The sequence below is a fragment of the Tarenaya hassleriana genome, unplaced genomic scaffold (assembly GCF_000463585.1).
Source record: "Tarenaya hassleriana unplaced genomic scaffold, ASM46358v1 Cleome8, whole genome shotgun sequence".
Lineage (NCBI taxonomy): Eukaryota > Viridiplantae > Streptophyta > Magnoliopsida > Brassicales > Cleomaceae > Tarenaya > Tarenaya hassleriana.
Window position 1 is genome coordinate 383,843 of NW_010970490.1, and position 10,908 is coordinate 394,750.

The 10,908-nt window shown below is 41.8% G+C and overlaps 4 protein-coding genes across 7 annotated transcripts; 2 read left to right on the forward strand and 2 right to left on the reverse strand.

Moving 5' to 3' along the window:
* The first annotated feature begins 6 nt into the window (after positions 1–6).
* LOC104802056 lies at positions 7–1,063 on the forward strand. Its single transcript, XM_019201143.1, has one exon. The coding sequence runs from the start codon at positions 323–325 to the stop codon at positions 1,061–1,063; it is 741 nt and encodes a 246-aa protein (XP_019056688.1). The 5' UTR covers positions 7–322.
* On the reverse strand, positions 1,033–2,652 carry LOC104802055 (arabinogalactan peptide 20-like). Of its 2 annotated transcripts, XM_019201145.1 has the most exons (3): positions 2,421–2,652; positions 2,027–2,159; positions 1,033–1,121 (listed from the first exon to the last, which is right to left on the reverse strand). In XM_019201145.1, exons 1-2 carry the CDS (start codon positions 2,515–2,517, stop codon positions 2,056–2,058), a joined length of 201 nt encoding a protein of 66 aa, XP_019056690.1. In that variant the 5' UTR covers positions 2,518–2,652; the 3' UTR covers positions 1,033–1,121; positions 2,027–2,055. The 2 variants fall into 2 exon arrangements, with proteins under 2 accessions (XP_019056690.1, XP_019056689.1); XM_019201144.1 differs by lacking the exon at positions 1,033–1,121 and having other exon boundaries at positions 1,844–2,159; positions 2,421–2,650.
* Positions 2,653–3,600: 948 nt separating this feature from the next.
* LOC104802058 (protein SUPPRESSOR OF PHYA-105 1-like) lies at positions 3,601–9,465 on the reverse strand. Of its 3 annotated transcripts, none has more exons than XM_010525482.2 (8): positions 9,208–9,465; positions 7,366–8,881; positions 6,775–6,932; positions 5,601–6,420; positions 5,228–5,374; positions 4,684–5,001; positions 4,534–4,593; positions 3,601–4,213 (listed from the first exon to the last, which is right to left on the reverse strand). In XM_010525482.2, the coding sequence occupies exons 2-8, from the start codon at positions 8,827–8,829 to the stop codon at positions 4,022–4,024; spliced, it is 3,159 nt and encodes a 1,052-aa protein (XP_010523784.1). In that variant the 5' UTR covers positions 8,830–8,881; positions 9,208–9,465; the 3' UTR covers positions 3,601–4,021. The 3 variants fall into 3 exon arrangements, with proteins under 3 accessions (XP_010523784.1, XP_010523783.1, XP_010523782.1); XM_010525481.2 differs by having other exon boundaries at positions 7,366–8,984; XM_010525480.2 differs by having other exon boundaries at positions 7,366–9,032.
* Positions 9,466–9,772: 307 nt separating this feature from the next.
* Positions 9,773–10,868, forward strand: LOC104802059. The gene is made up of 2 exons (XM_010525483.1): positions 9,773–10,683; positions 10,781–10,868. Exons 1-2 carry the CDS (start codon positions 10,316–10,318, stop codon positions 10,797–10,799), a joined length of 387 nt encoding a protein of 128 aa, XP_010523785.1. The 5' UTR covers positions 9,773–10,315; the 3' UTR covers positions 10,800–10,868.
* The last annotated feature ends 40 nt before the right edge of the window (positions 10,869–10,908 follow it).

Here is a 10,908-nt window from a genome sequence, read left to right on the forward strand (position 1 = left end):
CAGGAAAACGGCGCGCGTGAGTGTCGGAACGACTGCAATTCCTCACCACCATTCCTCCTCCATCGACCACAACCCATCCCTCGACTCTCTCTCTCTCTCTCTCTCTTCCAATTTCCATTCCAATCTCTTTCAACCTGCATTCGTTCGCTTTCTCCGTCTCTCTCGGCTCACGGTTTCTTCCCAGGTTCCTCCACTTTCATCTCCCTTCCCCGGGTTCGATCCTCCGTTTACTTTGTCTTCTTCTTCGTTTTGGGTTTTGATTCGATTCTAGGAGCCCAGAAGGGACGTTGAATCCGTCGGCAGAGGCGGACAAGGACCAAAAATGGGAGACTATGGGATGAAACCGGTTCTTCAGAAACCTCCGGGTTACAGAGACCCCAACATGGGTGGCGGTCCTCCGCCACCGCCGCCGGGAATCAGACTGCCGGCGAGGAAACCTGCACTTCCGAAATTTCAACCGAAGAAGAAACGCCGGAGCTGTTGCCTGTCCTGCTGCTGCTGTTTCTGCGTGGCTCTTCTCCTCATCATCTTCCTCCTCATCGTCGCCTCCGCCGTCTTCTACCTCTGGTTCGACCCAAAACTCCCAACCGTCAGCCTCGCCTCCTGCCGCCTTGACCAGTTCAAAGTAGTCCCCGACCCAGACGGCGCGACGCTCTCCGCCGCCGCAATGGCTCGCGTCGAGTTGAAGAACCCCAACGCGAAGCTGGCGTTGTACTTCGGCGACACGGACATGGCTGTGACCGTGGGTCAGGGGATCGAAGAGACGTCGCTCGGGTCGGCGACGGTGCCAGGGTTCAGACAAGGACCTAGGAACACGACGAGCATCAAGGTGGCGACGGGGGTGAAGAACGAGCTCGTCGACAACAACGTGGCGAAACGTCTCGCGGCGAAATTCCAGAGCAAGGATCTACTAATCAACGTGGAGGCGAAGAGCAAAGTGGGGCTGGGAATTGGGAACGTGAAGATCGGAATGCTCGGTATTACCTTGAGATGCGGCGGCGTCAGCTTGGACAAGCTCGACTCCGATTCTCCCAAATGCATCCTCAACACCCTCAAGTGGTGAACACCCCATTCATAATTTCGATCAATGTATCCACTTTTGTCTGAAATCACGTCGGAATCTGCAATGTTTTGACGATAAAAATGGCATCTTTGGTTGCAGGATAAACATACACTGAGGAGGAAGAAGAACACTCGTAACTATACTGAACAGTAGCTGCTGTATCTGCCCATGTTTCTCGTTATTTATACTTATATTATTTATTTTGGTTTTAAAATTATGTTTATTATTGTTGTTTTGCATTTGGGATTGAAAAGATTCGAGACAATGGGTTGTAATAACACTACACGCAGGTTGGCGTAAGCGATCTTGAGAGGGAGAGAGAGAGAGACTGTAATCAAATTAAATTTTCTTTTTATTTTGATTATTTGGGGCTTGTATTTTACATTCCTTCTTGGCATAAATAAATCAGTAGTTTTTTTTTTCGTCTAGCTTCATGTATATGAAAGATATAACCACATGCATGCATATATATATGGATTGGGCTAATTTTGATTTGTACGGTCGGGTGTTTTTGGTAAATACAGAGTGTAAATATTTTTAGCATATATAAAGATATAATGCAACCTTGACAGTCCAAGGATTTAAGGTGGACTGTCACTTGCACATATAGAGATACACACCCTTCTCATTTTAGCCATATTTTATTTATTTTTTTAACAAAATTATTATATTTGTTAAAACAATGATAGACCACCGCCTCAATGAGAAATTTAATTTTGGAAATGCATCATTGTCATATACATTTTATTATTATTGTATATATATGGGAAGGGAATTAGATTTTACCAATGAAAAATAATTAACACGAAAATAAACGGCGAGGGTTTTACAATATATAAAATGTATAAAGCAATCTCTCTGTCTCTCCGGAACCAAAAACCCAGGAAACGCACACATCAGAAACAAGTCAGATGTAATGGAAGCTGGATTAGTAATATCCACGAAAAGCCAATAACAAATTACCGAGAAATCAGACGGTGGGCGATGGAGATTCAGAAGAAGCGGGAGGAAGACGCATCCAGAGGGTGTATGAGGTACGTCACCACCAATGCCACCGCCATTAGCAAATACGCTATTCCTTGGTCAATCGATGTCCCTGTTTCACCCCCCTCCCCCCCAATTTCCCTCATTAGTCCCCGATTAGGGTTCATCCTCATCACCAAACACGGATTAAACATATGGTTGTCTGGCTTCTAATCACAATGTGCGTGAAGAAAACGCGACAAATTCAAAATTCCGAAGGACAGAGTGTTTCAGATTTCACGCGGAGTGAACTAGAACCGAAAATCTGAAGAAATGAGCATTCACATCTGATACTAGAGAATTTCATGTCGAATAAGAAAACATGAGAACTCACCGTCACTGGTGGGAGCAGGAGCTGGAGCTAAGGACCGGGCGCCGGTGAAGACGAAAGCGAAGAGGGCAAACACGGCAAAGAAAATCTCCAATGCCATCTCTGGATTTCTTTCGGACGAGATTTGCCGGGAAAATAACGAAGCAGTCTCTGCAGGAGAGGAGTAGAAACACTCGATGGAGAAGAGGGAGAGAGGCGAGTGGTTCTCACGCTCTTATAGCGGAGGATTCGTAACAGGGTACCGACTACAGCCGGTTGACGCATATTACCTTTTTTTTACATATATATATATATATATTATCGTCTCTCGGTGATTTTGATTAGTCAAATTCAAGACAACTGCTTTAGATTAATATACACATAATGTCTAAATTTCAAAATTTGAAAATACTAATCTGTAAATAGTTGGATGAAATAGAATTTAAAATATTTGTTGACCAATTAAAAAATATTTAAATCGATGACAAATTAAAACAATTTCCTGAACTATTTAGAACCAGAGAAAACATTTTTTTAATCTGATTGGAAATTGTAATTGAAGTACTGGTGAAATAATTTTGGAGATTTTTATTTTATATATTAATATATTAATATATAAAGAAATAAGTAGGGCTTATTTTAAAAAAAAAAATATATAATTGTAAAAAGAGATTTACCCATGATATAAAGAGTGTGATGGGTAAGAGGGGCAAAATATATACCAAACGTGACAGCGACGAGGCCATGTGATTTGCTCCATCTCTCTCTCTCTCTCTCGAAAAATGTGTTTTCTAAGAAAAATATGAAATAAAGATTATGACTAATCTGCATAATGTTTTAGCTTATTTAATTTATTTGAGTAGATGTTACTGGTGAAAATGGCTTGCAACGGCTATCAAGTGCTAATCAGCGTGATTATAGGTTAATCTGCCGAGATTTGAATTTTGGTTGTGATCGAATCTTTTTGTTGGGTGACTTAATTTGAAGGGATATATATAGACGAGAGAAATTAGCCGTTTGGTTTTATATATTATATAAACCCGTGGGGATATATAATCATAAAGGTTTTTTAGCTGTTGCTGCTCCGATACCAAGCCCGTCAAGTAATTTGGGCCTAATTCAGCCCATTTGGATTGTCATTGACGGCCCATTTGGATTACGTCAGAAGGCTGCATTAGTAATTTGGGCCTAACACATGCAAACCGACGACAAGCTGTGAAGGGCAATTTAGGAAATTTGCTGCCGCCTCAAGCATTTGACGAACTCTTAAACATATGAACACTCAGGAATGACTGAATTACAATGAAGAATATTTTTGATCAAAATATAAGGGAAAGATTACTTCATTTTCTGTATTTGCCCCCAATCTTGTTCGAGGGACAGTGGCAGATTCCTTCAACAAGAGAAGTCCGGTCTGGGTCGATAACTGATGCAGTGTGGTCATGGCTGATGTTGGTTCAGGTCAACCGCCCTGCCTTGGACCCGGAATGCAGGTATCAGTGTACCATTACCGTTAGGACCGTTCGAAATGTTACATCGGAACAACAGGTCCAAATATCTCGGCGTCCAATTCCCAGGAAGCAATGCGGGGACGAGGGCTATATATATATATATATATGTATGCGTCAAACCAGTTTCAGTAGTTTCATGGTTCCGGTAGAGTTGGCAGCAACTAGCATGTTTGAGTTTCGTCTCCAACAGACACTCGACACAAACTGTCCATTCTCATCATGGAACTCGTTTCCCGAAAGAGGATCCACCAATCCAAACTTGTACGAAGTTATCGGCATTGATAAAGATCTGTAATAACTATATACCTGCGCAAGTAAATGTGTGTAAAGAGGGGTTAGGACTAATTGACATGTGCATATAAACCTATTCAACAATTGCCAATAAGAGCAACTGAAGCCATCTAATCCAAATACCCCCATTCTAATAAGTTCATATAGAAAAGCTAAAGAGAACTAAAGATCTAAAACGCAACCAACACTCTCAGATCACCCATCACAGAGTAAGCAGCTGAGTTGAACACACCAGGTTACACAACGAGCGTATATAAACCACGAGAAAACCGACAAATACCAAGAATACCATAAAAATATCTACATAATACGAGAGAATGTTATCTGCATATTACCTCATTGGTCTCTGAACCGCAGGCTATGTATCCATCCATAACTGACAACCCGACAAAATTCTGTACAGGTGAAGATTAGACATCAGAACTAACAAAAGGTATCGAATGACGATAGAAATCAACGGAAATCTATAGTAGTTTGCAAGCAACCTTTTGATTTGTGTGTCCTTGAAATGTCAATGAACAGGCACCGGGAGATAAACCAGATGGGTTTGTATTGTTAAGATTCCACATCTTGAGAGAGCTATCTGTCGATGCAGAAACGATGGTATCTGAATCCATAAATTTCACATAGCTAACAGCTTTCTCATGGCCAGCTAATGTGCACCAAGGTGTTCTGACATGCCGGAGATCATAGCAGTACACCTTGTAATCAGCTGATCCGAATGCCAGTAAGTGATTGGAGGAAGCAGAGAATTGCACACAACAAACATTTGCGGGGCTCCGGATCGTGCCTATCGACCGTTTCTGCAAACCATCAAGTAAGAAATAGTTCCGATTCATTTAGGAAACAGCATCGCCGAGCATAGTTATAGTATATAGGCCTAGATTGAAACAAGGAAGCCCAGTGTTTCACAATACAGATGCGAGAGCAAACTACTTATCATCGGCTATAACAATCTTCAAAGAGAATCAGTATCCACAATACATACTTTCTCAGTGCAAGGGTAAGAAATAAGGAGAAGAAGCATGCCTCATTGATGCTCCAAAGCTTCACAGAACAATCATCACTTCCGCTGACAAACTTTGTCGGGTCAGATGGAGAAAAATCAACTGACCAGGCTCTTCTCTGATGCTCCGTGTACTGAGAAAATCCTTGTCCAGTCCCAGCATCCCATATCTGCATTCACCGAGCACCATACTGTAAGAAATTGTGAAGTAAAAACAAAAACACATCTACATTGTCCCTAGTTCCTCTATATATATACATATGTATGAGATCAGTTAAACATCCATTTTGTAAGCATTTCATAGGAAGAAGCATAAGAGACTGTATCTGATAGCCCCAGTGTATGCAAGAGAATGTAAATCAGGAAATTTGAGGAAACATTAATTTCCCTACGCACCTGAACCACACCATCATAGTCAGTTGAGGCCAAGTAGTTTTTTATGTAACTATTCCAGCAAACACAGCTTAATTTAGATTTGTTGCACATCTCTACTAACGGGTAATGGACTGTTACAGAGTCATTCACAAATGCTCCGACGTCAAAAATCTTGATTCTCTTTGATATCCCAGCAGCTGCTATGTGTTCTTCATCACGGTCAAAACTCAGAGAGCAGATCACACTCGCAGAGTTCAAAAGATCTCCACTCCTTATAGTCCCACAGGTTTCAAACTTACCATACCGAGCAAGCTTGCACAAATCCTCGAAAAACAATTCACGTTGATCAGATGATTTCCCTTTCGGTCTCGACTCTTGATTCTCGTTTTGGATATCAGAACACCTATCTCTGTCCTTCAGTAGGCTTTTGTCAGAGCGGGCAGTGGTAGCAGAATCTGACAAGTTCATTTGGGATCTCATGAAGTAATATGCATCTTCAAGCTGACGGATATTACCCATCAGTCTATCTGTATTTGCATTAGACACAGAAAAGGTACTAAATTGAGAGGGACAGCTTGGGTCTATTGGATATGATTGCAGTCTTCTATCATTGTCCCCCTGAAATTTGGTCGGGGATGTGTTTGAAGAGTACCTTCTCTCTGCCTCTTTTATGTCTTCATCTAAGGTCTGAATGTCTTGCAACCACTTAGATTCCTGTTTCTGCTTCTGCTCTTTTAGTGAAGTTAAAAAGTGAAGCAATAGCTCTGACACCTCATCATCATCATCGGCGGTGGATATGGTGCAATCATCATGGCTTATCAACTCAGACTTCAGTATTTCTCTGTTCCAGAAAAGGGAAGAGCAAATCAAGACCATAAGCACACGAAGTTGCATGCCGAATTATCATGATTACGAGGAAAAACAGTGGATCAAAGACAGGAAATCCAGCAATGAAATATTGCAAATGAATAATACAGCTAATGAAAAGTATTACTGCCAAAAGCTAAACATGCTTCTATGTGCTCTACTAGCAGATTTTACTTTTTGGCAAAACAAATTTCCATGTAAGCTGTTAAATGGATCCCATTGGCTAACGACGAAATTTTTTTCATAATTCATTTGCAGACTATCACACTATGGATGGTGAACCTGATATACCAAGCAGCAACCAAGTGAAACTTGCACATAATAATACCTAGCTGTTGGTCTAGATGAAGGTTCAGGATGTAGAAGCCAAAGACAAAATCCAGCTTCCTTGGGGTTTTTCGAAAGAAATCTTGGCGGAAGAATCCGAAGGCATAAATCTGACATCACTGCAGGATGAATCTCACTTGACTCACAATCGCACAGCAACTGCAACAACCACAACCAAGCTAGTGAGATCAGTGCGCTTTCATTCGCAGGAACAAGACGAGTCAATGGAAAAAGTGATAAGTATGACAACAGAGTAATGTCAACAAACTAGATTATAACTGTTCAAAAGTCATGCCTCGTTAACGATACAAGAGAGCTAAAATTTATTTAAAGTCACTAGAATGTAAAAAGAGAAAAAGCTAGAAGCAGACTCCACTAAAGTCTGGCCCGATGGCCTACAACCATTTAAAACAAAGTATACAAGCGGTTGATTAAAAAAAAACATAGTGCTCAAACTGCCAAAGTATTTAAATGGATTTTGAGGACATACCATGCAAGAAATTAGACACCCCTTCCTGTGGTACACGAATATAGTAAGAGAGAAAGTGGACTGAAAAGCTTATCATACGTATATACTAGTAGATATTCTCACCTCAAACAGAAGAGCGCCAAGAGAATATATATTTGATTTAAATCTGCCGTCATCCCCATTTAGCTCCTCAGGACAACTATACCACTGCTCTTCTAGCCGAAGAGCCGTGGGCAACGACTGTTTTCTCATCAAGGAAGACATGCCTGAATGGTTGGAACGATTTTGATATGGGTGCTCATAACAGTCTAAATTCCAAGTATCAATCGAGTTTAAATCAATCTCAGGGCTGGCCCTTCTTCCAGATCTCCAAGTTGAGGCAAACTGCAGGTGACTACCTGGAGAATGCACACGGGCGTCCATTTTTCTTTGCTTCAAACCTCTAGCTGGAGTAGATGATTCTTGCACTAAGAACCTCTTCCTACTGACATCTTCATTGACATCAGCGTGCAAATCTTTCTTGTCAAAAGAGCCTATGTATTCAAGCTTGTCAGGTGGATAAACAGTAAAAAAAGAAGGCCTTAAGTGCTGCAAGAAGAATCCTTGCGAGTGTGCTGAGTCAACCAGCTCAACAAGCTGCCTAAATAATAGAAGACTCTGAACTTTGGTTCTTTTAGGACAACCTGATCTCAGATATTCCCTCAAATTGATTCCACAGGGAGAAGATTTAGGATAATCCTCATCAGCATCATATAATATAGTGGTGTTGTTTTTGGTACTTGATTTCACGTTTAATGCATCACGGATATTAGGTGGCTCGATATCCACCCTTTCTTCCTTACTTCCAATGTCTTGATCACCACCAAAATCAGGATGACTTTCATGGATTTTGCCAACCTTTGTCTTCCCCTTCATAGCCCTTTTAAGAATCAATTGTGAAAAACCCGAAGAACTTGAATTCATTTTAAGTTGGGTACCCTCACTGGTCAATGCAGAAGCATTCATGACATTCTTGTCACCAACCACTCTTACACGTCCAGATGCAGCAATGGGAAACTGATTGCTCCGCCTGCTCATAAAAGGTTTCAGGTTCCATCTTTCAGAAGGAGCTCTAGCAAGCTGTTGTCTGATTTTAGACAACATCTGATCCATGTCCTGAGGCTGAGAGTCAAGGTCCTCATCTGGAGTCTGAAAACCAGACCCGTTTGCCAAACGATAGAGATGATCAAACTTTTCAGCCTTGGAGTTGCCCGTATTACTCCCTAGAATCAAACCCGGGTTCCGATAATTCCCAACTGTCAACTCTTCAATAGAAGCTCTCGTGGTGGTATTCTCAACAAAGTAATCACTATTAAGTGGCGGTCCTGATCCATTGAGAGAAACCACGGGCTTGGCCAAGTCCTTGCACTCAGAAGCATCTAGTACACTCCTGTGAAGTGAGCTCGCCGGGCAATCATTCCTCAAAGGGTCGTTCAAAGTTTGTGATTCAGTGATAATGTGATCATCCAGCTTACATGGAACATTATTCTCTCGACCTTCCAATTGAATGTTGTTACTCGCCACAATTTCTTCCCCAACTCCTTCCATATCAGACTAGCTTTCACCGCATTCGAAGCGGATAATTTGCAGCCTCCATGCCCTAATATTTTCCAGGAAAGCAACAAAGCATCACAATCCAACGATCTCGCACAAACCCGGTACCCAAGCTCAATTCTCCAGTCAGGCATGCATGAGCCAAAATCCTAAAGAGATCAGTAAAGATCGGAAAAGGCGAACCCATAAAGCCCTATCTGATCACAGACAGCAAAGATCATCAAAACCAAACGTATTCACAGCAATCTGCGTAATCTCAAATTAACACGACAAAAAGCCACCAGAAAAGCAAAGATTCACGTGAAATTCCAACAACAAAAAGGGATCGTTAGAAGAATACGGTGAAAAAACGAACAACATCAGATCGCTTACCAGAAGACAGCGGCGGAGAACTAGCAGATCATGAAGCAAGAGAGAACAAGAATCGGAGCAGAAGCGGGTGAACTCAGACGGCGAGTCACGTAAGCAAACGAGCTCCAGAGAAATCCCAACTCTTTCGGAAAACTCCACAGTGGAGAGGGAGAAAGAGGCTACAAACTTGCCATAACGGGAAAATATCTTCTCGAAACACGGCAAACGACGGAATGAGTCTTATCATTACAGTAGAAAGCGTCTCTTCCTTTCTTCACCTTCCTCGTCTTCTTTTTCTTTTTCTATTTTTAACTTCCTCATAATAAATTTAATAATTTAATTTGCCAAAAAAACTCGACATGTCTTTTTATTCTGGCGCACAAATTTTGAACCTTATTTTATTCATTTATTTATTATTTATTGAAGGGAGGAAACTACTTTTTTTTAGTACCACTTTTTTCCCCTTGGCAGCCGAGCTGGAATTCGTCATTTTTTTTAATTTGTGCATATAATCCGAACAAAAATATTACTAACAATTACTCATTAGATAATTTTATCTATAAAAAATCTGCAATTAAATTTTAATTCACATCAATAATTATCACTACAAAATATTGAATATTTTTTTACAACAAGTCAACAACTGTCGTAAACCAATGACTACCCAAGCATTTATATTTTCGATAAGTGACGCCAGCTAAGAAGACAGTGCTGTACTTTGCGCTATTTACGTATCTGCCACTCCGGTGTTTTTTCGTATGGTTCTTGGTCGGCTCCACATTGAAGGAAGGTGGCATGTTCTGTAATTTATTGGGAAATCGAGGGGCAATAGGAAAGTGCAGGGGAGGGGGGGGGGAATCTTGGGAGATTTAGGTTTAGAGGAGGAGAATGAGACACGTCACGTCACGTCGTTTAATCTAATTCGCGTGGTCACGTGGAACGAGCGGAGATTAACAAGCCATGATACATCAAGATACTAAAACGCTCATGACACAGAATGGGCCGGGCTTTTAATATTGGGCTATTTTGAATGGCCCAACAACCACAGCCAGTGCTGACATGTCTACCATCTATATGCTGACGTGGATGTGGGGTCGAACAAAATAGGAAATTTGGGTTGTGGGGTCAGATGAATGAATGGCCCATCATCGGAAGGGACATGAAGATGCCGCTAATTTGGGAAAGAGAGCTTCATCTCTCTCTCTGTTTTGGCCGACAGATGAAACGGGGGAGAGAAATGGATGCCGACGATATGGCAGAAACGCCGAGCGGAATGGGACGAGAGGAGGGGGAGTCGTTCATGGCGGAGGTAAACCTGGTGGTGGTGTTGCTCTCCCAGTTGTACGGGTCGGATGAAGCGCAGGAGACGGTAAAGGAGCAGCATGAACGGGAGGAGATTAACGAGGCCAGGGCTCGTGCTCAGAAAAGGATGACGAAGGAGACAAAGCTCATGGAGAGGAGGACCCACGTGCTTCACTCCATGACTAAAGAATTCAGGTGCCCTTCTTCTTCTATTGTATTCCATTCTATCCATCCAGAGAAAAATCACATTTTCGTCTCTTTAAAACTCGTACGTCCGTGTTCATGCTGCCAGGCATCACAGGAAAATGTGAAGAATCGGCCCAAGAACAAGAACCGGATGTGCTATTGAATCATAATATATAAAACTCTCCACTTTTTTTTTTATTTGACCCCCCCCCACCCCTTTGGCTATTCATCTGC

Coding starts and splice junctions, on each gene's coding strand:
- LOC104802056 (XM_019201143.1), top strand. CDS start 323: ATGGGAGACTATGGGATGAAACCGGTTCTTCAGAAACCTCCGGGTTAC.
- LOC104802055 (XM_019201145.1), bottom strand. CDS start 2,517: ATGGCATTGGAGATTTTCTTTGCCGTGTTTGCCCTCTTCGCTTTCGTC. Junction 2,160..2,420: donor TCCTGCTCCCACCAGTGACG/GTGAGTTCTCAT, acceptor GGGGTGAAACAG/GGACATCGATTGACCAAGGA.
- LOC104802058 (XM_010525482.2), bottom strand. CDS start 8,829: ATGGAAGGAGTTGGGGAAGAAATTGTGGCGAGTAACAACATTCAATTG. Junction 5,375..5,600: donor ACTATGATGGTGTGGTTCAG/GTGCGTAGGGAA, acceptor CGGTGAATGCAG/ATATGGGATGCTGGGACTGG. Junction 4,594..4,683: donor AAGGACACACAAATCAAAAG/GTTGCTTGCAAA, acceptor TCACCTGTACAG/AATTTTGTCGGGTTGTCAGT.
- LOC104802059 (XM_010525483.1), top strand. CDS start 10,316: ATGAATGAATGGCCCATCATCGGAAGGGACATGAAGATGCCGCTAATT.